Source organism: Mustela putorius, unplaced genomic scaffold (genome assembly GCF_011764305.1).
Source record: "Mustela putorius furo isolate JIRA1106 unplaced genomic scaffold, ASM1176430v1.1 tig00000275_pilon_pilon_pilon, whole genome shotgun sequence".
Taxonomy (NCBI): Eukaryota; Metazoa; Chordata; class Mammalia; order Carnivora; family Mustelidae; genus Mustela; species Mustela putorius.
The window spans coordinates 34,796,572-34,822,115 of record NW_025421341.1 but is presented as its reverse complement, the minus strand read 5'-3'; the positions used below and the strand labels follow the sequence as shown (position 1 = coordinate 34,822,115).

Below are 25,544 nucleotides of genomic sequence, written 5' to 3'. Positions count from 1 at the left end.
GAAGGGTTCCCCTCCTGCAGAATGCTGAACCTCCCCAACACCCTCCCCCGACCCGGCCATTAGCCAGCTCCCCAGGTGTGAGCATTTCACAGGCTCCAAAGGCACAGACACCTCCCTTAAAGAGAGAAGACACAGCAGGGCAGCCAGTGTGCGCTCAAAATCACACTGTCAATCGCAACTGCAGGATCCTTCCCAAGACCATGAAGCATTTTCAGTGAGACCAATTTCCCACAGGCATGTGCTTAGTAGGATTTCCTACTTCTAGCTCAGAACTAAAAGTAGCTCACTCAAAAAGGATGCCAAAGTATTTTTAAACTTACCCAGGACAATTACCCAGAACTCAGATTCTTCTGGGAACAGAACATGGGGAAACAGGATTGCCCTGCCTTGTGATAAGGCCGACTCTGCTCACAGTGTCTACAAGGGGCAGAGCTGCCCTCTCCAACACCCCAAGGCCTCCCCATACCCGAGCACAAGGGCCCGGTTCCTCACCTATTCTGGTTGCTTTTACCTTCTGCATAACCTGATGAAAAGTTAGAAACTATCAGAATAAAAGAATTCCTAATCAGGTGTAATTTTTTTTTCAACAAACTCTAGCTGAATTTACCAAATAAATTAACTCTCCATCTCTCAACACCCCGCAAGGTAGCTGGGATTTTCTTCTTCTACACAGCAAGACTGAGTAAAATACTCAAGTTCATGCAACTCTCAGTGACAGGGCAGGGATTTACATCCCAGATCTGATTCTTCCATGTTTCTTACCAAAGTGTCATTCTCGTCCAGTGTTCATATTAGTTTCAGGTGCAAACACTGATTCAATCATTCTCATTCAGGTCCAATTTCTACAAACGGGTAGAAATTTCTACATTCTCTGGGGAGTCCAGTCTGAGAACACCTGGTCAAGGTGACCTGCCTTGTGTGGCACAAGAACACCCACCACTCACCGGTCCAGCATCTTGGTGCTGGCTCGTTCCAGCTTTTCCAAGATCTGCGGGAGCTGGGTGTCGTCGTCACAGGCTGAGCCCCAGCCTAACACTCGAGCCAGGTCGTTCCCTGTGCCAAGGGGCAACACTCCCAGCTGACACTGGCAGGACACAGAGGGGAAGACACGGCATTAAACACCCTCATTACCTACACAGGCAGCTAAGTTCAGTGAGATTCTCCTCTAAGATGGGTGGGCTCCCATAATCTAGGCAGAGCCCACAGGAGACCACCGAGGGTCTTCTAAGCTGAGAGATTACAGAACCATCTGAGCCACCCTCTCCCACACCCATTTCTCATCTTGACACTTAATCCTCTATGATCTCTCTGATACAAATTTTCGAAACTCCTTTCCTTCCCATTTTCACTGCTCTGGCCACAATCCTGTCCCTTTCTTTATAGAGAATCGTTCTCTGAGCTCCCCCACTACCTTTCCATCTACTACATCTTACTCACTAATGCCAGGATCAGCTTCCAAAAACACCACCAGTGTCATTTCACTCCTGGCTTCTAAGTCCTAGCAAAAACAGGGACCAGCATAAAAGAAATGAAATCTTGCCATTTGCGATGACGTGGATGGAACTAGAGGGTATTATGCTTAGCAAAATAAGTCAATCAGAGAAAGACAATTAACATACGATCTCCCTGATATGAGGAAGTGGAGATGCAATGTGGGGGGTTGGGAAGGTAGGAAAAGAATAAAAGAAACAAGATGGGATCGGGAGGGAGACAAACCATAAGAGACTCTTAATGTCACAAAACAAACTGAGGGTGGCAGGGGGAGAGGGGTAGGGAGAGGGTGGTGGGGTTATGGACATTGGTGAGGGTACGTGCTATGTTGAGTGCTGTGAAGTGTGTAAACCTGGTGATTCACATACCTGTACCCCTGGGGCTAAAAATACATTATATGTTTCTTTAAAAAAAAAAACAAAAAAACAAAAAAGAGGGGCCAGGATATCAACAGTCTAGTCACCAAACCTGAGCACTACCCCCCGCATCGGCCTCCAGCCTTCCACCTGACCCTCCCCAAAGTGACAGTGTGCACTGCTCAGGCCTGGCCCTCCAGCTGGAACTCTCATCGGGCCAGTTTGGGCTCAGAGAGCTCCCTATATGCTGGATGCCCAAGAACGCAGTCTCCAGCTCCACATGCAGTGTGTGGAAGCACAGTTGGTCCTCTGCAAGGACAAGGAGGCCCAGCACCATGCAGGGAGTACCAGGTGCCAGAGCCTTAAAGAAAAGGAGCAGGCTTCAAGCTGAAGACACAGTGGTGTTCCAGGTGGAGAGGAGACCCACCTGCCCCATCAGGAGTGAGGAAGTCAGAGTAACAGAGATGAAGGAGCCACACCAGGAGCTCCAATAAACTGTGTTAAGTCTGAACTTTATCTGAAAGCCAAGAAGCCACCAAAGAACACTCAGTTAGAATGAATGAGGGTGAGTGTGCAAAACTGCCCGTGGGGAAGGCCCTGAGTGAGGAGCAGATGGACAAAGGCCTAGATGGACAGAGGCCCAGGGTCAGGTGAGGTGTACTCAGCAGCACACAGGAAGTGGCCTAGACACTGGAGTGTAATGCCAGTGATTAACTACAACATGAGGGAGGGCGAGGGAAGAATCCAGAATGACTGTCGGATTGCTGGCTTAGATGTCTGGTGGACGGTATTTTCAGACTCCGGGAAAGAAATGCAGGCTGGGTAGGGCTGAGCAGTAGGCTCTGTGCTGAAAATGCCAGGCCTAAGGCACTCTGAGGCAAGGAGGCAGGCCAGAGGGCAGCCAGGAGAAAGAGAAACAGAGAAAGGGTGAGGGTGGGATCTCAGGGAAGCCAGGCAACTGGGGAAGTGACCAGGACCAAGTGCCACAGAGAAGCCAAAGGAGATGGATGCTCAGTGAACTCAGCCGAATGGATGTAAGGAGATGACTGGCCTCCCTGGCTTCCTGACTCCTGATAAAGAACTTTGTAAATAATCCCGGACCCAAGTGTACTAGTCCACCTTCACCACTAGGGGGCAGTATGTGCCTGAGCGGAGCAGTCCACCTGCACCGGCCGGGTTCAGATGGGCTGCCTCTCCGCATCATCCCCGGGCCCAGGGCTCACCACAGACAAGAGAAGTCCACCCACCTACTAAGACCAGCAACACTAAGAGTCAAGGCTACATCTCTGAAAAACATGCCCAAATCAGGTTGAAGATTTGAAAAACCTATGTTGAAAGCAAATGACAAACTAGGAAAAATAGGACCAATGAGAAATTTATATTCCTAATATAACAATAATTCTTAGAAATCAAATGTTTTAAAAAGGTAAATATCATAACAGAAAACTAGACAAAAAACATGAACACCTGATTCATCTAAAAATTCATAGTTAACCAAGATGTTTGATTTCATCAGTATTGAAGAAATCAAAATCAAGCCTACCTTTTTTGTCTACTTAGGCAAAACTAAGAAGATAAGCAACAGCCAGTGAAGGGGAAGGGACAGCTTTTGCAGCATCAGGAAGGGAAACTGGTGCAGCCCCGACCAAGAGCAACCACAGCCTGCACAGAGCAGGGAGGCAAGACAACCTGGGCCACACGGCTCCGCCGATGGAAAACCATCGCAAGACTCTCTATTTACTGATGAGCGGCACAAGGCAAAACACAGTAACAGGACCATGTGTAATGTGAATCTGTTTAAATTAAAACAGCATCATATCTTACACTATATATACATGTCGACAGAAGGTCTGAAAGAGAGTCACTGAAATGTTAGTGGCAGTGGTTAATGCTGGGGGGGTGGGGAATGAGGATGATGGAGCAAAGTGGAAAATCAATAAACATTTTTTTTGTTTTCCAAACAGGAAAATCTATTTTTAATTTAATAGCAATGAAAATAAAACAAAACAAAACAAAAAAACAAAAAGAAACAAAAAAAACAAAGAGAGACATGAAGTCCAGTGAACCCTGTGACCTAACGTTCTCGTTTACTTCTGTTCTCTCCCCGCAAGCAGCAGGTTCTACCACTACCCAACAGAAGCCAGTGGGGTGCCGTGGGATGGCAGTCCCACCCAACTCGCTCCTGCCTGGGACCTCCAAGGGCTGGAATTTCTTTCGTAGCTCCCTTCACTTCTAACTGTGATGTTCCCATTCCTACAGCACAGCTCCTGAGCCTTGTGATGCCATCAGGCTGCCGGCTCTTCCCTCTGAGACCCTCGCCACACCCTGCCAAGGGGACAAAGAGCATCATGGAACCAGAGCATCACTCTCCCCTGGCTGGGCCCCTACATGGCCACGTACCTGTTTATGAAGATTGAGGCTGTCAATTTCAGAGAGAACCCAGCCAACACTGCCATCCCCACCACAAACCAGAATCCGGAATGTATCAAACTTCTGGAATAAGCGTAAGCTGCAGAGAAAAGAGAATGTCAAAGAGATGAGGTCCATTCTAAAGGACAAATGATGGTCATCAAGTCCTGAGCCAAAAGGCCCCACCTGCACTCCTTTTGGCTGACTTGTGTCCCCACTGTGAATAGGCCTCTGGGAGCCAGAGCCCAGGTGTACTCAGGCTCAGCCCACTGGGCTGCCCACCCATGCCTCTGTGCCCACTGTCCCTCACTCACATAGCTCAGGAGCCCTAGGCTACTACTGCCCCTCCCTCCCAGGTATGAGATCCATCAAGTTCCCCTCAAATCTGTCTCTATCTCCCTCCTGTGCTCCTCTTGGGCACCTGCTACAGACAATGTCCCTTCAGAACACCACAGCCTTCTGCTCATTCCTCACCCTCCTCCTGAGAGGCCTTCTCTGGGTTTTGGGTTCAGGGACCACACAGATACCAATGACCCTGAATGATATCCTCTAGGCTTTCCTGAAGGAAAACACTTCACCCGTCTACAAGAACATGTCACTCCATATTCTACAGGCACCTCCTTGACCTAAGCTTCCTTCCTCAGAGAACGGCAGCCTCCTCCCTACCTCACATCTCCTTAGGGACCCCTCTAATTCATGCCACCAGCATGACCTTCCCAAAAGTCTTGCCGAGTGTCTAGCTTTATTATCATTATATTTTAAAAGATTTTATTTATTTATTTGACAGGCAGAGAGAGAGGGGGAAGCAGACTCCCTGCTGAGCAGAGAGCCCGACTCGGGCCTCGATCCCAGGACCCTGGGATCACCACCTGAGCTGAAGGCAGAGGCTTTAACCCACTGAGCCACCCCAGGCGCCCCTAGCTTTATTATTTTAAATAGGCGTCGTACCCAGCCGGGAGCCCAACATGGAGCTTGAACTCACATCCCTGAGATCAAGACCTGAGTTGAGATCAAAAGTTTGATGCTTAACTGACTGAGCCTCCCCGGCACCCTAACTGTCTAGCTTTAGAAGCTGCCACTTCAGGGCGTCTGGGTGGCTCAGTGGGTTAAAGCCTCTGCCTTAGGCTCCGGTCATGATCCCAGGGTTCTGGGATCGAGCCCCGCATTGGGCTCTCTGCTCAGCAGGGAGCCTGCTTTCTCCTCTCTCTCTCTCTGCCTGCCTCTCTGCCTACTTATAATCTCTATCAAATGAATAAATAAATAAAATCTTAAAAAAAAAGAAGCTGCCACCTGTTTCCAGCAAATGTTCAAACCTCTCGCCCGGGGCTGCCTGCTACCTGTCCCAGCTCCACAGCTTTCCCAGCCACCCCACTATGTCCTCCCCTCTCTGCACACGAGCGCCCTCTGCCTACCAGGCTGCCCGCCTCCCTCTGTGCCACTGGAACACTAACTCTTCTCCAGCGCCAGCTCGGCAGAGAGACTAAGAGACTCTCCAGTTCATTTGTATGCCCCTTCCCTGGGCTCCTAAACAATCTGTACATAGCCCTGTTCACGCCACAGACTGTCCTGTTCTGTGACCTTGACTACCCATTTGTGTGTTGGGCACCCTGAAAACAAGGTCCCTACCTTACTTGCCCTTGCATCTGGCACAGAGTCCTGGCCAGAGGAAGTCCTCACAAAACAAACAGGGATGAGTGACACAGCACAAAACTGAGGCTATCAGCAGGGCTGAGGGCCTGAAGCAACGAGACTGCACCTGACCTTCAGGTTGTGAGAGAAATGGCCACGTATGCTCTCTTGCGAACACTGGTCTCTCTCAGGCCTTCCTTCTCTGGAGAAGATGGGACACATCCAGACTGGGAACCAGGAAAAGGAAGCAGCGCCTCCAAGTTTTGTGGTGAACTGCAGGAGGTCAAGGCTGCTTCCCAGAAACGGGAACTTACTAAACCAACACCCACCGCATCTCCACAGGGGCTCCCACAGGGGGCTGGTCCCCAGGGAACTCCTAGGGCCAACTGCAAGGGGCAGGGTGGGGGTTTGCAGGGCCTGCCCCACCCAATGACCTGCCCCCCCCAACCCCGGCTGTCTACAGGCCCAGTTTGGGATACAAAGGCTTGTGATGGTCCTACCACTAGTTCCATTTTTTAACTAAAATGACTTTTTTTTTTTTTAAGACTCTCAAACCAAGAGTGAATGTGATCCCACACACAGACCAACAGTTCCAACAGTTGAGCAGTCCATGTGCAGAAATGCGTGGAGCATGGCCTCTGAGGGCCAGGCCAGCAAGCTGCCACCCGTGACTGCTTCCCAGCGGGGCCTTGCTGCCCATGAGGAAAAGCGACATGCCAGACCCCTAGGGCGCCAGCGGGCATGCTCCTTTCCCCTGACAGGGGCCCAAGCTCCTGCTCCAGCAACACCCGGCTCCAGAACAACACAACTCCCAAGAGCCTCCGAGGCCAAAACACACCAGAGAACACATTCTGTAAGCTCTTTCCACAGCAAATATCCTGGACAATCTCCCTTCCAGGCAAGGCCACCTCCTAGAGCCCTACCTTGAACTGGTGCTGCCAAGCAAGGAATCTAACAGTTCATTACAGCAGCAAATGTTCTCCACAAACTACACAATGTACAAAAGGAAAAAGAACACACCTCACATCCCCAGCTAACAGATAAGAGACCTCCTGTGTCTCCCCAGATGAAGACCTCCCTGGGAGTCTCACTGGAGAAACACAGCCTCCTCCGTCCCAGGCTCCACTACAGAGAACGAGAGGACCTGTAATGGCTGGCGTGAGGACACGCCCATGCTGACAGACACGAAAAGCAGGCCATTGTGATAGGAAATAACAGGAGGGAACCAATTTCAAAGTGTGTCTGTACAACTGAAAGACACACGTGAAAGCTAGAGAGACAAGCAGCTCTACTCACTGTTCAACAGAGACTATTTTTATTTCTTATTTAAATTTGTCTGTATCTTTGAATCATTTAGTTCACGAGCAATGCATTATCTTCAAACGTTTTTAGAACTCCAAGACTTTATAAGCTTCGACTTTAAAAGCTTCCTACCCGAGGTGTGGTCCTCCATTCATGAGGTCAAAGACCTGGGCAGGGTTCAGCAGCTGTTTGAATCTTCTGAGGAACTTCACACCCTGGTTGTCGCCACTTTTCGAATTGACAAAGACCAACAGTGGGCTTGTGCAGGATGGAGGGCACGTGGCCTTCCAGAAGCCTGAATGTGAGGATGAAAAGGGAGAGGGAAAAATGAGAAAGCTGTCCAAAAGCCCAGCAGGGGCCCCATCATATAAAAAAGCAGCCAACACCTGCAAGAGACCTGTAACTTCCACGTGCGTGCCCAGTCACCAGCCAGAGAGATCAAGAAACAATCTTCCCCATCCCCATTCCCCATGGAGAAGGATGGGGGTCCCAGGCAGTTGACTTTGTGCTTACATGACTCAAGTTCAGAAAGACCATGTACCTCACTGCTGTCCTTCCCTCTTGGCTCTCAATCTGGAGGAGCTAATTCCTAAGATCCATACCCCAGTTTCCCACCTTCTACCAAGGCCTGTGAATATACACCGTCATCTACCACCTAGACAGAAGAGCAGGTGCAGGTGAGCATGCTGGTTCACATCTGCTGCTCGATGGAAGCCAGCAGATGAAGAGCACAGTGCACCAGCTCCCGTCCAAGCATACTCAACGGCCACCAGACTCCGTTACCACCTCTGTGCACATCTTCTCGCCCCAGCCGCCATGCCTGACCACTTCCCGACATCATCCCCAAATCACCAGCATCACCCATCCTGGTGCCGGGAAGGGGAGAATGTGGGTGAGCCAGGAGAGCACGAGGCACCCACCGTCAGAATCGATGCTGTTGAGCGCCGTGGGTGGTATGACCGACACCTTGCACAGGCCCAGCGGGCACTTGGTCTGTAAGGACTCTTTACAGGACGTATGCACCTGAAACACATCACAGGGGGTCACCGGCATCCCCCGGAACACTCCCTGCCACTTCAGAAATGGGCACTTCAGGACCAGCTGAGAATGCACAGGGAGCAGGTGCCAGGCCCATGCAGCCTGCCCACTCACCATGGCCTTGCACCAGAGGCAGCGCCAGTCCTGCAGGCGTAGCACACTGCCACATGTCTTGTCGCACACTGTGCACTTGGCACTCACGGGCAGGTTTCCTTCCAGCCACTGATGCGGCATGGCAATCTGCAAAGCACAGAGACATGTGCACTAGGGACGTCTCCAGAGCCCCACACACAGGCCAGGAAGCCCTCATGCGAAAACGCTCTGGAATAACTCAACAAAGACCTGCTCCCCGACATAAGCAGGGGGAGGGCAGGGTCTGCAGCATGCTGCCTGGCACCCCACTCCTGCTGCCGGTGGGCACAGCACGACTCACAGGGACAGGCTGAGAGGCGCAGTGGACCATGCCGAGCCCCCCACACCCAGTGCGAGCAGAAGAAGTGAGCACAGGCCAGTGGGGGTGGAGGGCCCCCTGCCCCAACGCCAGCATAAGGGGGAGAGGGTCGGTGCAGGGTTGTCAGGTTCCCCCATGCATACCCCATCCTCATCCTCAATGATGTCCTTCCCGATGGAGGCCAGCGTGGTCCACTTGCAGTTGTTGGTTGCGCGCACTGCACACCGCTTGTGGGCCTTAAATTTGCATACTGTGAGAGAACAGATGCAGGACCGTCAAGCCTCGACCCCGAGCCTCGCTCAGCACAGTGCTGCTCCCCGTGCTTGAGGAGGCAGTCCATCACGACCTGCCCTGCTCTTCCAGGACCGCTGGGAACGAGCACTGAATACACTACATGTTGTAAACGACACAGCAGGGGCACGCGCAGAGTTTGAGCACAGTGAGACCAGCATCCAGGACTGCAGGCGTCCGCTTCTTGGGACTGCATGTGGGCTCTGACCAGACTCATCAGCCCTGCCCAGCAGCACGAGTGCCACCGTGAACCATGCTGCAAGTACAGTCACCAAAATTTAAAAATCACAGGATTTCTATGGCACCAAATTGTCTCTCTTTTTTTTTCCACCATTTTTTAAAAGATTTTATTTATTTAGGGGCACGTGAATGGCTGAGGCGGTTAAGTGTCCAACTCTTGATTTCAGCTCAGGTTTGCCTCAGGGTCCTGGGACAGAGCCCCATGCTGGGCTCCAAGCTCAGTGAGAAGTCTGCTTTTCTCTCTCCCTCTGTCTCACCCCTTGCTTACACTCTCACTCTGTCAAATAAATAAATCTTAAAAAAAAATTTTTTTTTTTAATTCAAGAGAGTGTGAGAGTGCACGCGGGGAAGGTGTGGCATGGACAGAGAGGGAGGGAGAGGGACAGACTCTGTGCTGAGCATGGAACCCAACATGGGGCTCTGTCTCACAACCCTGAGATCATAAGCTGAGTTAAAATCAAGAGCTGGATGCTTAACCAACTGAGCCACGCAGGCACCCCCCCAACCATTTAAAACCATTCTTAACCTCACAGGCAGTACAAGAACAGGAGCAGGGGGGGAACTGGCCCAGGGTCCAGGACTGGTCTGCCTCCACTCCTGCCTTCTGTTCTGTGCGCCACTGCCCTCCAGGTCTGGAAGACCACATTTAATGGGTTTATCACAGCTCAGTTTACTAAAGGACATACCTACCTCGGGGAGCACAGATTTGTAACCTCTTTTCCTCTGTGTTCTTCATTTTTCCTCTTGGTGTCTCATTACCACTACTTCACTTTTTACTTTGTTCCGTTACTAATACAAAATAATTTATCAGACTCCTTAGTAGGTAAAATAAATAAGAGTGGAGTCCCAGAAATTACTTCCTACTGACTGATTTGTGGGGACCATTCAAGAGTTTCTAAGGTTTCATCAGGTCCAACCTCAGACCACGTTTCCCAGCAGAGTACCATGCTGCTCATACCTTCACAGGACAATCCGTGAGATGTGACCCCGGACAGAGCCTCCCGGCACACGTTGCAGTAGGTCGGCCTCGCATGGGAGCAGGCGTACCAGTTGTGCATCCCTGAGAAATGGTCCATGCTGTACTGGGTAGGCTGCAAGAACAGAAGAGGGATGGCAAAGATAAGGTGTCCCTTCGACATCCTTGAATGTGGTAATTTCAATGGGATTCAATACAGTTTCCAAGAGAGGAGAGGAGAACAGCATCAGCCAAAAGGACAAGGAACGAGCCTTAATTTTACCAGGAATATGCGAGAAAGTGAGTGCCAGACGGCTCAGTCCACACATGGCTGATGCTCAACGGCAGAATATTAACGGGTTGGCAATAAGAAGGGATATTTCTCTTTATAGACCTCAAAGTGCTCCCTGTTCTGGACGGTCTTCAGGGCTGCAATCCACTCTTCCATTTCCTTCCTGTTATCGGCACACAAGATGAGTTTCCTACACGGAGTGATGACCTAGAAAGAAACAAGAAATATAGGCTATAGAGCAATGAACAAAGGACAAACACTAACAACTATACAAACTTCCAAAAATCTACTTTCACCATATATATTTTTTTAATGAAAAAGGGCAGACTCGTTCAGATTCTCAATTGAACCAAACATAAAAATGATCATCATGGATCATTAAAAATCAAGAAAAGTCTCAAACTCAAAAGACAATCAAATTTAGTTTATACATTCACCAAAAACCAACTTCAGCAGACATTCACCAACCACCTACCACTTAGGCCATGGTAATAAGCCACAGGAAATTTTTAAAAAGGAAAGAAAACACAACTGCTATCACTCCAAAGAGCTCACAGATTGAGGTCCAGCACTTGAATAGTCTAGGAAAAGATCGTCCAAGTTACTCTAAATATGATGTTAACATTTCAAATGTATCATACATAATGTTCTTGTATAAAACTCTGTACTGTGTGACAAGAGAAAAACAACCAGCTACTATACTCAAGGGCTTGAACAACTTAACTGGAAATGAGATCAAGAACCTGGTAATAATCAACAAATGAAAATTGTATCTACAACATATAAAGAGTTTTTACAAATCAATTAAAAAAATCTTTCTTACCAAGAAAAGCCATGAACTTGCATTTCACAGAAGAAATACAAAGCGCTAATAAATAAAAAGATGCTTAACTGCTCTAGTCATTGGGGAACAAAGATGAAAGTAGCCAACTATTTTTCACCTATCAGACTGGCAAAGTTTTGAAAGATGGTAATCTGGTGTTGCAGAAGTATGGGAGAAAAGAGTTCTCCTCAAGCAATGATGGGAGCTAAATATAGTATAAACTTTTTAGGGAAAAATTTAAAAATTTTGGTAAACATTGTCAAACGTTGTAACATTTTATGTATTTTGTTTTGTAATGATGGAAAATATCTACATGGTTCCAAAGTCAAATCTAAAAAACAGGTACAGTCAGAGGTTCACCTTTGACTTGTGTCTCCCCAACCCTGGTTCCCTCCTTTCCTCATCAGCAGCTTTTATTTTATTTTAAAGATTTTATTTATTTGTTTGACAGAGAGAGATCACAAGTAGATGGAGAGAGAGGCAGGCAGAGAGAGAGAAAGAGGGAAGCAAGCTCCCTGCCGAGCAGAGAGCCCGAGGCGGGACTCGATCCCAGGAACCTGAGATCATGACCTGAGCCGAAGGCAGCAGCTTAACCCACTGAGCCACCCAGGCACCCATCAGCAGCTTTTAAAAAATAAGGATAAGTATGGTTTATCCCTCCTTTTTAAGACAGATGCAAACACATATATCTATATCTATTATAGATATATATCTATTCATAGACCCCCTTTTTAAAACAGTAGTAAATCACACATATTTTTCTCTACCTTTGCTTTTTCATTTATTATCTACCCTGCCCACCTCTCCTCAGCAACACGGTGTGTTCCCTTACTCCCCCTTACAGCTGCACAAGGCTCCACTGGACAGAAGCACCAGAGTCTATTCAACCAGGTCTCTATTAACAGAAACCTTACGTTGTTAAAAATCCTTTCCTATCTCAAATAGTGCTGCAATGAACAGCCTTTTCACTGACCTCACATACTGCCCAGCATATTTGGGAGAAAAGTTTCTAGAAGCAGAACTGCCCAAAGAGCAAGCACATATGTAATTTTGCTGCCAAATTCACTCACAGGGCTGATGCCATCTGCACTCCCACCAGCAGTGTTAGGAAAATGCCTGCTTCCCCAATAAAATATGTTACTTAACTTTTGGATTTTGGCCCATCTTTTAGCTTTAATTTGTACTAGCAACATCCAATTTAAATTATTAGATGATCATGTTTCTGGTTCAGAAAATTTAGAAACGGTATTTTATAAATATCTCTTTGGTGATTTCTATAAGCACCTATAAATCTTAATCATAGAAGGGGATAATTAGAATTGGGTCACAAATCCATGGTTCATTCTCTCATGTCACCAGGGTAACTACACGTAGGGGCCAGACTGGGGAAGCTGGGGGCGGGAGGGGTGGTGAGTTGGAGGACAGAGAAAACAGACAACTGGATAAGCTGGGTTCCCCTCCTGAGGGTGGGGGTACAGGGTGGCAGCCACTGTCCTTTAGACACAGACAGCATCGTGAACAGCCCATATCCCAGGATCTGCCCAGCAAGCACATGCTAAGTGTCTGCTCTAGATCTGAGATCCCAAGACTATGACAGGCCAGGTTCCCACTCACACAGAACTTACCCTGGGGAGGGACAATTTCAGACACTGACACAGGTCCTGAAGACAACGTGGGAGTGGGAATGGGGTTGGTGGATACTTTGTACAGACAGGGTGGTCAGGAAAGGCCATGGGAGAGCTGGCAACTGCCAATGGCCTGGGATCAGTGCTTTAAGGCATTTTTATCAGTAACTGTCTATAAAAATCTCAGAAAACACTTCTTTATTATTCATTCTGGGGTAAGATCTAATATTTAAAAATTTTTATCAGTGTAATAAATACAATTAGAGAAAGAATATACTTTCTTTTCATAACTCAGGGATTATATTAAGAGTTATGCAATACAATAGTTAAAGAAGAGAACAATGACATTTTTTTATGTCCTTTCTATTTTAGGTCTTGCTTCTGCTACTCCTGTGACAACCTTTACAAGATGAAGTGCCCACATTATTCCAGAACTCAGCCAATGTCATCTGAGAAGATGGATCTTTGGGCCCATCATCTTCCACAAGCCAAAGGAGGGGGGTACCATGGAATAGCTTCATGAGTATTGGACACCACAGGCAGCAAGTTATAGACAAAACTGTTGTGTTTAAAGACAGGGAATAATAGGAAACAAATGATAGTGACATCCCTTCCTCAATCTGTGTGATTGTGTACAGGGAGTAAACACTGACAGATAAATGTCCAAAAACCTGGTTTCAGCCCTTTTAAAAAAACTATTACTTGTGCTGGTGTGAAGAAACCTCAGACAACTCAGATTTGAACCCTACCCGGCCACTGGCTGGCCAGGAAACATGGGCAGACTGTCATCATTTCTATTCTGGAAAAGGAGGATAAAAGTTAGCTACCTGGGTTGTTACGGGACTGAAAGGGACCCACGTGCTCAAGACTCGAGTGGCTTTAGGACATCCCTCCAGGTCTGAAATCCTGAAGAGCTGTGTGAGCCAGAGCAACTACCTCCACACACCCTTCTGAACACAGGGGCTGTCATGTCGATGTCACACCCCAGTGTCATCCGAGTGTGGAGGTATGCTCTCTCACACACACACACCAGCGCTGCTCTCGGGCCTGATCTTAGAGCAGTATCTATTTGACAGGACCATGTGGCACCTCCTGCCTGAGACCGTTCCAATACCAACAGTCCATGTTCCAGACCATGGGAATCGTCACAGAAGACTCCCACCAAATAAAAGTCTATCTCTGCTTCTATCCCATCATCTTCTGTCACCTTTGAGACAGAATACATATTTCTTAGTGGTCCGCAAGACTGGTAATGACTCCATCTCCATGAAAGGCTCCTCCTCACGCTGGTCTCCTGACAAGGTCCTCAACAGCATTCTAGCTCTGAGGAAGATTCCCAAACACCAACTAGCAGTGTCACACACCCCAACAAACGCTTCTGCCTGTCCCTCTTTGTTTCCCTAACACCAGCCTGGGGCCAATGCACAAGAAAAGTGGGGACAGAAGGGTCTCCTCAGAAGAAAAGGAAAATGAGCAGCTGCCAGGAAGAGAGCTGTCCTGCACAGGGCTTCTTCAGTTCCTTGATCTGGGAGCAGAGGGGTCAAAAAAGGCCCCAGGAGAGAAGCAGGTGCTGCATGAGACCTCTCCTGGCTGCTCATCCAGCTCACAGGACAGGAAGAAGGCAGGAAGAGATGTTCCTACAAATAAAACTGTCCTCTGCTTGGATAGCAGCCAAGACCACAACTCTTAGAAGCCAAGGAATGGTGCATAAAGGGTAAAACTCTTCCCACTACTCCCAAAATCTAGCCTTCACCCAGAAAAGACTTTAGTGACCAAAAATGCCCTGTATTTTTCAAGCGAAGAAATGGCTCACATAACTAAATCAACTGAAATGGTAAACGCAAATTAAAAGGAGGGTCAGACATGAACTTGACAGGACCAATCAGTGACATCACAGAGATTCAGTGATGAATAAGCACACATGGTACCAGGGGAGAGGGCAGAGTAAGACTACAGAACAAGATGACAGACCATGACATGGATACCCACTAACCAGAGAGTGAGAGCACCCTGCAGACCTTGAAGCTGGCAAGACAAGAGAGACTGAAAGAGAAAGGATATCACAGACAGAATGGTAAAAGCATTTCTCTCCGAATCCTCAGAGGCAGGCCAGGAAAGCCATAAACAAGGGGGAATCTTCAGACACTTACTGAAATTCTTCTGAGGGTAGGAGAACTTAAAAATCAGTAAGAAAGGGGGCATCTGGGTGGCTCAGTCAGATAAGCTTCCAACTCATGCTCAGATCGTGGTCTCAGGGTCATGGGATAGAGCCCCGCATCAGGCTCCCAGCTCAGCATGGAATCTACCCGAGATTCTCTCTCTCAGGCACCTGGGTGGCTCAGTCAGTTAAGCCTCTGCCTTTAGCTCAGGTCATGATCCCAGGATCAAGTCCTGCATTGAGCTCCGTGGTCAGTGGGGAGCCTGCTTCTCCCTCTACCCCTCCCCTACTTCCACGCTTGCTCGCTCGCTCACTCTCTCTCAAAAATAAATAAAATCTTAAAAAGAGAAACTCTCTTTCTCTCCCTCTCCCCCCTCCACGTGTGCTGATTGACATTTTCAAAAGATTAAAAAATCAAAACAATCAGAAGAAGAGAGGCCAACTAACAGAAAAATGGACAGAAGACTCAAACAGTTATTTAACAACCAATAAGGCACATGAAAATGCACTCAACCTTGTTAATAATCTAGGAAGTGGACATTAAAATCCCAGCATGCTGTACGTTTCACGGGGGCTGAAATGAAAAAGATGGACATGGAGTATTGGTAAGGATGCAGGTCACCTAGAACACCCACCTGATGCTAGCAGGAAGGCACTTTGGGAAAACTACTGTGGAAAACAGTAAAGCTGAACTCATGTATATCCTACGGCTCAGCAATTCCACCCAAACACTCCTCATCAAAACCCACATACAAATATTTATGGCAACACTACTGTTAACAGGCCTACAATGAACACAACCCAAACACCAAGCACTGGCAGACTGAATAAATATACTGTAACATATTAATATAACAGAAAACCACAGAACACGGAGAATAAACCATCTACTGCTAATAACACAATGTATTCTACAATTCTGAAATAAAGAAGCCAGACACAAAAGAAGATTTCGTGTTTATAAAATCTCAAATGCATATATTAAGTTAAGATAAACCAGGCAAAGCTAATCAGTGGTGTTAGAAGCTCGCTGCTTCCGGTAGTTGCTTTTGGGAACAAGGATACAAGGGAGAGCTACTGGAGGCTGCTAATGTTCTGTTTCTTTATCTGGAACATCCATGGAGCTGTGCACTTGGAGTAAGTGTACTTTTCCATATGATGCTCTATTTCAGTTAAAAAGAATACAGAATTTGGAATAAAACCAACCATATAACTGAATCAAAAGAAAAATGGCACAGCTGCGCAGACTTTTGAATAGAGTCTGGTTAGAAACGCAAATGTAGAAGAACGAGGCAAAATAAGATGGAAATGTGTGAATGAACATGAGAGACTCTCAGACCTATTCTAATATAGTGTTAGAAATGGATCCAGGGGCATCTGAGTGGCTCAGTCAGTTAACCATCTGACTACTGATTTTGGCTCAGGTCATGATCTCAGAGTCATGAGATCGAGCCCTGCCACCAGCTCTAAGCTTAGCGCAGACTCTGCTGGTCCCTCTCCCTCTGCCCCTCCCCACCGAAAACACACACGCACCCTCTCTCTCAAATGAATAAATAAAATCTTAAAAAGAAAAAATTGATCCAAACACAGAGGAAAATGTTTAACTCATAAAATAAATGCAAATTAAAATTACTAAATACTTTTTTTTAACCTACCAGATTCATGGACTATCAAAAGTTTGATAACAGACCCTGTTGCCTTTCATATGCTACAGTATAAATGAGTACAACCCCTATGGGGAACATTAGTGAAATCAAACAAACTTTTTTTTTTAAAGATCCATTTATTTGAGAGAGAGAGAAGAGAGAGCATGTGCCTGTATGTGCATGAAGGGGAGAGGCAGAGGGAGAGAATCTTCAAGCAGACTCCCCGCTGAGCACAGAGCCTGACATGGGGCCTGATCTTCTGACCCATGAGATCATTACCTGAGCCAAAACCAAGACTCTGACGCTTAACCGACTGAGCCACCCAGGCACCCCAATCTAGCAAACTTTAAAATATACTTCTTTGTCTTAGCAACAGTGCCTCCATAAATTTAATCCAACAAATATGTCTTCATGAGAACCTCCATATCATGGTCACTCGTTGTAAAGACAGTAAAGAGTGGCAATAACTCAAATACTGATCAAGGTAAGCCTGGTAGAGACTGGCTACACAAATTGTGGTACATTCATAAAATGGAATACTACACAGCCACTAAAGAGGGCGAAACTACTTCCTCATGCGCTTACAGGAACAAACCTCTCAGAGGTATTGTCAAGTGCTCAAAGCAAACTGTAGGAACATTGTGGGCGAAGAAGGAAAAAGACTAGTTACCTCCAATGACAGGATCGTTGCAAGCCAGGAAGCCTTCTTTCTCAACGTTTTATCCTTTCAATTTCTGTACCATGTATGTGAATTCTTTATTTAAAAAAAATTATTGGGGCACCTGGGTGGTTCAGTGGGTTAAAGCCTCTGCCTTCAGCTCGGGTCATGATCCCAGGGTCCTGGGATCGAGCCCCGAATTGGGCTCTCTGCTCAGCGGGGAGCCTACTTCCCCCTCTCTCTTTGCTTGCCTCTCTGCCTATTGGTGATTTCTGTCTGTCAAATAAATAAATAAAATCTTTAAAAAAAAAATTATTAAAACAGGGATGCCTGGCTGGCTCAGTGGGTTAAAGCCTCTGCTTTCAGCTCAGGTCATAATTCCAAGGTCCTGGGATCGAGCCCCATGTTGGGCTCTCTGCTCAGCAGAGGGCCTGCTTCCTCCTCTCTCTCTGCCTGCCTCTCTGCCTACTTGTGATCTCTGCTGTCAAATAAATAAGTAAAATCTTTTAAAAAAAAAAGTCACACAATTCTTTAAAAAAAAAAATTATTAAAACAAATAAAGCCTTGTGACTGATTTCTAATCGCATAGCACTGTGGCCAGAAAAGATGCACAGTATGACTTAGGTTTTTTTGCATTTGTCGAGACTTGTTGTGTGGTCTAATATCTCATCTATTCTGGAGAATGTCCCTCCCACGTGCACTTGAAAAGAATGTATATTCTGCTGTTTTAGGATGGAATGTTCTATGTCCAGTGTGGAAAATTTGGAAAGACCACAAACACATGGAGGTTAAACATGCTACTAAACAATGAAACCAAGAAATCAAAAATTACATGTAAACAAATGAAAATGAAAACAGAATAGTCCAAAATCTTTGGGCTGCAGCAAAATTGGGTTTTAAAAGGGAAGTCTATAGCAATACAGGCTTATCTCAATCTCAAAGAAAAATCTCAAATAAACAACCCAACTTTACATCTAAAGGAGAGAGAAAAAGAACAATCAAAACCCAAACCTTGTAAAAGGAAGGAAATAATAAAGATTAGAGCAGAAATAAATGATACAGAAACAAAACAAGACAAAAATAAATCAATGAAGCAAGGAGCTGATTCTTTGAAAAGATTGGCAAAATTGATAAACCTTTCACCAGATTCATCGAGAGAGAGAGAAAGAGAGAGAGAGCGGTAAAGAGGAAAAAAGGACTCAAACAAAATCATTAATGAAAGAGGAGAATAACAGCCAAGACCACAGAAATAACAATTATAACAAAGTATTATGAAAACCTATATACCAACATAGTTGGACAACTTCTCAGAAGAAATTAATAAATTCCTAGAAACATATAAACCAGCAAAACTAAAGTAGGAAGAAATAGAAAACTTAAACAGATCAATTACCAGCAATGACACTGAATCAGGACAGGTGCCTGGGTGGCTTAGTCATTAAGCATCTGCCTTCAGCTCAGGTCTGATCCCAGGGTCCTGGGATCAAGTCCCACATGGGGCTCCCTGCTCAGCAGAGAATCTGCTTCTCCCTCTTTCTCTGCCTGCCATTCTGCCTACCTGTGTTCTTTCCATCAAATAAATATATTTTTTAAAAAAGCAGTAGGAATCAAAACAGTAATGTACTAGCATAAAATAGACACACAGATCAATAGAATAGAACAGAAAACCCAGAAATAAACCCACAATTATATAGTCAATTAAACCACAACAAAGGAGGCAAGAATATGCACTGGGGAAAAGTCTCTTCAACAAATGGTGTTGGGAAAACTGGACAGCTAGCTAAAGAATGAAACTGGGCCACTCCTTTCACCATATACAAAAAAAAAAAAAAAAAAAAAAAATGGATTAGATCTAAATGTGAGGTCTGAAAAGATAAAAATCCTTGAAGAGAGAACAGGCAGTAATTTCTCTGACATCAGCCACAGCATCATTTTTCTAGATTTGTTTCCCAAGGCAAGGGAAACAAAAGCAAAAATAAACTATTAGGACTACATCAAAATAAAAAACTCCTGCAAAGTGAAGGAAACAATCAACAAAACTAAAAGGCAACCTACTGAATAGGAAAAGGTATCTGCAAATGACATAGCCAATAAAGGGTTAGTATCCAAAATATATAAAGGACTGACACAACCTAACCAAAAAATACCCAAATAATCCAACATTAAAATGGGCAGAAGATACAGACAGACATTTCTCCAAAGAAGACATAGAGATAGCCAAGAGACACATGAAAAGATGCTAGACATCACTCATCATCAGGGAAAAGGAAGTTAAACCACAGAGATATCATCTCACACCTGTCAGAATGACTAAAATCAACAACATAAGAAACAACAGGTGTTGGCAAGAATGAGGAGAAAGGGAAATCCTTCATGCACTGTTGGTGGGAATGCGCACTGGTGCAGCCACTGTGGAAAACAGTATAGAGGGTCCTCAAAAAAGTAAAAATAGAACTGCCCTAAGACCCAATAATCACACTACTGGGTATTTACCCAAAGCTTATAAAAACACTAATTCAAAGGGATACATGCACCCTTATGTTTACTGCAGCATTATTACAATAGCCAAGATATGGAAGCAGCCCAAGCATCTAGTGATGGATGAATGGATAAAGAAGATGTAGTGTGTGTGTGTGTGTGTGTGGTGTGTGTGTGTGTAATGGAATGGATGGAATGGAATATTATTCAGCCATAGAAAAGAATGATATCTTGCCATTTGCAACAACATGGATGGAGTTAGAGTATAATGCTAAGTGAAATAAGCCAATCAGAGAAAGACAAATACCATGTGATTTCACTCATATGTGGAATTTAAGAAACAAAACAGATAAGCAAAGGAATAAAAGAGAGAAACAAACTAAGACAAGGACTCTTAACTGGAGGGAATAAACTGAATACTAGAGGGGAGGTTGGTGGAGGGATGGGAGCATGGAGGAAACAGGTAATGGGGATTAAAAAGTACATTTAATTGTGATGAAAAGTAAACCAAAATAAAACCTTAAGCTTATAATATATGCTGAAGACTCCAAAAAAGAGCTTTAGAAGTTTTATTTGAAATGAGAACTTTTGCTTCCATCTTTTCATACAAATGATCATCCAGGAGGTATGAGAAAATAGCTCCTCCAAACAAGTCTAAGACACCCCAGCCAAATATCTTCCAGTAGCCTGGGAAGAATTAACCAAGGTGGTCATTAAACTACCGGCAATGATCTCTGAGAAACCATGGTGAAAAGGGCGATGTGCCAGAGACATACAGAAGTGGTGCTTAAGGGGCCCCTGGGTAGATCAGTTGGTACCTTCAGCTCAGGTCATAATACTCGGACTGAGCCCCACATCAGGCTCCCTGCTCAGCCGGGAGTCTGCTTCTCCCTCTGCCCTCCCCCTTCTCATGCTCTCTCTCTCTCTCAAATAAATGAATAAAATCTTTAAAAAAAAAAGAAGAAGTGATGCTTAAAGGAACAATGTGGACATCAAGTACATATGCACTAGCTCCTATGAGACAGCAACGAAAGTGTCAGATGACAGTGGCCGCCACTAGAATTGGGCACTCATTTGTCTCGGGAAATCTGCGTGTTTACAGATATTTGCACATTACATCTTCTCCACAACCTCATAAAGTAGGCATTGGGAGAAGAAACTGAGACCCTGCGTCCCTGGCTAAGGAAGCCGGGGCCAGGACACCGGGCAGGCTGGCTCCTGACCTCCATTCAAAAGGGGCATCCCACCTGGATTCCCAGCACAACTGCAAGAGGAGTAAGGCCAGGCATGGAGAGCTTGAGGGAGGAGCAGAACCAGCACTCACCAAGAGTCCTCCCAGGCTCTCAGAACACACACAGTCTGGCACGGTGCATTTCCTTCTTGGCAGGGGCACTGGGCTGGAGCATCAGGGCAAGAATGACAGGGACAGCTCACTGAGTCATCTGCCCGCTACCCCGCCCACTCTGACCAGGTTCCCCACCAGTGCTCAACGAGAGGGTAGAAAAAGTAGGTCTGGAAGATGATGATGAGGGAGTCCCTGACTCACCAGCCACATCCTGTCCTGCAGTTCCTAATCACAGACTTATCTGGATGTGCTTCTCATTCGTAAATGTGACCTTAAATGACAAAAAGATTAAGATCCTGCAAACCTTTTCATGCTGGAACGGAACCACCGGCCCAAACCAAACAATGTAAATAGTAGTAAACACTACAAACTGGGCCCGAGAGGGTCTGAAGGCCAGGACAGGCGGGGGGGGGGGGGGGGGGGGGGAGACATGCAGCTCAGACTGAGGGCTGCTCAGACACTCTTGTCAGATTTGCAGATCCAGAAAATAATAAAAGTAACAAGCAGACTTCTGCTTCCAGCAAGAAGTTTAGACATACTTTTTCCTATTCCTCTGGCTAAGTACAACTAAAACCCTGGACATTAGATATTTTAAAATATGAGAAGAAGACAACTCTGGGGGCACCTGGGTGATTTGGTGGGTTCAAGGCTCTGCCTTCAGCTCAGGTCATGATCCCAGGGTCCCGGGATCGAGCCCCACATCGGGCTCTCTGCTTAGCAGGGAGCCTGCTTCCCCCTCTCTCTGCCTGCCTCTCTGCCTACCTGTGATCTGTCAAATAAATAAATAAATATCTTTAAAAATTAAAAAAAAAAGTTTAAAAAAATAAATAAAAATAAAAATATGAGAAGACTCTGAAAGGTAGATAGAAGAAGGCAGAGAAACTGGGCCTCAGGGCCTCAGAATGACACACAACAGAGCTCCTGGGGTGTCCACTGGCCTCAAGCATCCTAGAGCGGAGATGAGGAAGCCAGCAGCCAGAAAGAGTTAAAAAGTCCGCCAAAAACCTACTCGCTCTCTCTCTAGCCATGGGCGGCAGGCTAACAAGGCAGAAATCAATAGAAGAGTTGCAAATAACCACTGCATTCCAGCCAAATACCACAGAACACACTGGCCCTCACCCCCACCGTGCCAAGCAGAAACGAGGCGCACCAGCACCCCACTGTGTAGTGTCCAGAGAAGGCCAAGTAGAAATGTCCATCCCCACAGGCCACACCCCAGTGGTGTCAGAGCATGTATGGAGACAAATAAGCATGAGAAGTATTCTACCTCAGTAGCCAGTAAGGAAATGCCGATTAAAATACAATGCACTATTACTATACACCTACTAAATGGCTTAAAATAAGAAACAGTGACAACACCAAGTGCTGGAGAGGATATGGAGAAACTAGCTCACATTTTTGGTGGGCATATAAAATCGTACAGCCACTCTGCCAAACAGTTTGTTGGGAAATTTCTTTTTTTTTTTTTCTTTTTTAAGATTTTATTTATTTGTCAGAGAGAGAGAGGGAAAGAGAGGGAGAGAGAGCAAGCATAGGCAGACAGAATGGCAGGCTGAGGCAGAGGGAGAAGCAGGCTCCCTGCCGAGCAAGGAGCCCAATGTGGGATTCGATCCCAGGACACTGGGATCATGACCTGAGCCGAAGGCAGCTGCTTAACCAACTGAGCCACCCAGGCATCCCGTTGGGAAATTTCTTAAAGAAGCAAACATGTAGCTACCATATGACCCAGCAATTCCATTCCTGGGCATTCATCCCAAAGAAACGAAGACTTGCCCATGAATGTTCATAGCAGCTTTATCTGCAATCACCAAAAACCGGAAACAACCCAGGTGTCCTTTAGCAGCAAGTAACTGAACACACTGTGGCACACCCATTCCACAGAATACCACTCAGGAAGGAAAAGCAGCAACTATCGTACACACAGCAACCTGGGTGGAGATCCAGGGAGTTAGGCTGAGTGAAAAAAAGCCCATCCCCAAAGGTTACTTACCATACATTCCCACTTATACAGCATTCCTGAGATAATGAAATTACAAAAAGAACAGATTAGTGGTTGCCAGGGGTTAAAGAAGGGAGTGGGTATGGATAAAAATGGCAACCTGGGGATCCTTGTCCAGATGGAAACATTCTGGTTCTTGACTGTATCAATGTCAACATCCTGGTGGTGATGTGGTACCACAGTTTCCCAAAACATTACCACTATGGGAAACTGGTAGAGAACACAAAGGATCTCTGTATTATTTCAATTCCATATGAATCTACAATGATCTTAAACAGCTTAATTAGAAATAAGTAACCACAATCAACTTTCTATATCTGATATGTTTAAATTGGGAAAATAGGGAGTAACTCCAGAACAATGTGGTATTTCTTAAGGACAAGGGCATCGATGGTCTCCCCCGGCACAAATTAAAAGTGTAATCTTATCTTGTTAAAGTCATTTGTAGGCAGTGCAGACTCATGAGCCACCTGATCTACTAAGGAAATATGCGGACACACTTTGGTGCACATACTCTAAGAAATCCTAGTCAGGTCCTCTCCATACACCTGAGTCCAAGTAAGCACACGAGGGTCACGGAGCTCTGCTACTGGGCTGTGACCTGACCTCTGCTAGGGGCTTGGTACCTGAGCCTGCAGGAGAGAGCACCAGAAATAGCAGGATGCATTCCTATACACAACAGTGCTTGAAAAATCAATGAAGGTGCATCTCATGTCAGCCACGGAGGAAGGATATCAGAACCACAGGTCCTGCCCTCGCACCGCACACTTCCTGGATGGGCCGACCCCAGCAGCTGTCGCAGGTACAAGCGGGACAGACCCGAAACAAGTGGAAGACAAGCTGCCCCCCAGCTCCAGATCCACAGATCCCACTGCCAACCAGAGAGCCCCCTTGGGGTACCGCTCCCACATTCAGACGTGTCCTTCCGCAAATAATCCCCCCACAGGCCAGCTTCTCCTCTCCCATGCTTAACCTTCATGTCTGGGCTCCAAATTCTTCCCTTCTTCTCAGAAGTAAATTCAGGCAGCTTTCACTTAACAAACCAACAAGACCCCTGCTCCTAGGGAGCTCTCATTCGAATGCAGACAGGAAATGAATACTAAATACTACCATGAAGTAAATTTCATAGTACGGAGAGTAGTGACCAGTGACAAATCTACGGAAAAAAGAAAGATCAGAAAAAGGAGATTAGGGTCAACAGACCCTTTTCCTCATTGGGAAAGACTGGAAGGACATGGGAGGAAATGAGTGGGCCACAGCCTAAAGCAGAAGCACAGCTGGCAGCTAGAGCCAAGGGAATCAGGGGAGAGGAGCCAGGGATGACCTTGGAGAAGCAAAAGGCCACAGTGTGTCATGCAGGCACCACTAAGAACTTTGGCCTTTATGCCAGTTGAAATGGGGAGCTGTGGTGCTCTTGAACAGAAGGTCCATATCTGACTTAGGTTTAAAAAGCATCGTTCTTGGAACACCCAGTTGGCTCAGTTGGCTAAGCGTCTGCTTTGCCTCAGGTTGTGATCCCAACGTCCTCCTGCGTCAGGCTCTCTGCTCAGTGGGGAGCCTGCTTCTCCCTCTGCCTGCTGCTCCCCCTGCTCATGCTCTCTCTCTCTCTCTCTCTCTCTCTGACAAATCAAGTCTTTTAAAGAAAACATAACAATAAAAAGCATTCTGATTGCTTTATGGAAAAGAGAACATAAGGGGTAGGGCAGAAGTCAGTATCCTTTGGGGAGGGTGCTCAGCTTTCCCATCGAGAGAGAAGGGAAGGGGAGCAGCCAGCATGCACTCTTGAGTGTCCTGAAGGCAACAGGGTTTCAGGACAGACTGGATGGGGTATGGGACAAAGAGGAGCCAACAACTACCCCTTGAACAGCTGGAGAGATGGAGCTGCCATCCTGGGATGAAGAAGGCTGTGAACAGGCCTTGCAGTTAGGGGACGGGTTTGTAGCTCAAAATTTTGGACATGCTGAGGTTGAAGTGTCTATCAAAATCTCAACCATGCCCAACGTCTTCTCTCAACCATGGGGACTTCACCTTGCCATAAGTCTGGCTGCATTAAAAAAAGAAATGAAAGGGGCGCCTGGGTGGCTCAGTCGGTTAAGCATCGGACTCTTGATTTCGGTTCAACTCATGATCTCAGGATTGTGAGATCAAGCCCTGAATCGGGCCTCATCCTGAGTGCGGAGCCTGCCTAAGGTCCTCTACCTCTGCCCTTCCCTGCCCCCTTTCTCTCTGAAAGAAAGAGATGAGATCACTCATAAGTTACCACTGCTGGTGGTAGTTTAAAAAAATTAAGTTTTAGGAGAGCCTGGGCGGCTGAGTGGGTTAAGCCTCTGCCTTCGACTCAGATCATGATCTCAGGGT

The 25,544-nt window shown here is 46.3% G+C and overlaps 1 protein-coding gene across 7 annotated transcripts in view; it reads right to left on the bottom strand.

Annotated features, from left to right (window-relative positions):
• Window positions 1-25,544, bottom strand: part of DGKD (diacylglycerol kinase delta) — a 113,848-nt gene that overhangs the window by 29,472 nt on the left and 58,832 nt on the right. For all 7 annotated transcript variants that reach the window (XM_045078923.1, XM_045078925.1, XM_045078924.1 and 4 more), the window contains 8 exons: window positions 10,557-10,661; window positions 10,166-10,298; window positions 8,820-8,926; window positions 8,340-8,465; window positions 8,108-8,210; window positions 7,320-7,482; window positions 4,248-4,356; window positions 945-1,084 (listed from right to left, as the gene is read on the bottom strand). In XM_045078923.1, coding sequence (XP_044934858.1) covers window positions 945-1,084; window positions 4,248-4,356; window positions 7,320-7,482; window positions 8,108-8,210; window positions 8,340-8,465; window positions 8,820-8,926; window positions 10,166-10,298; window positions 10,557-10,661 — 986 coding nt within the window. The remainder of the gene's footprint in view (window positions 1-944; window positions 1,085-4,247; window positions 4,357-7,319; window positions 7,483-8,107; window positions 8,211-8,339; window positions 8,466-8,819; window positions 8,927-10,165; window positions 10,299-10,556; window positions 10,662-25,544) is intronic.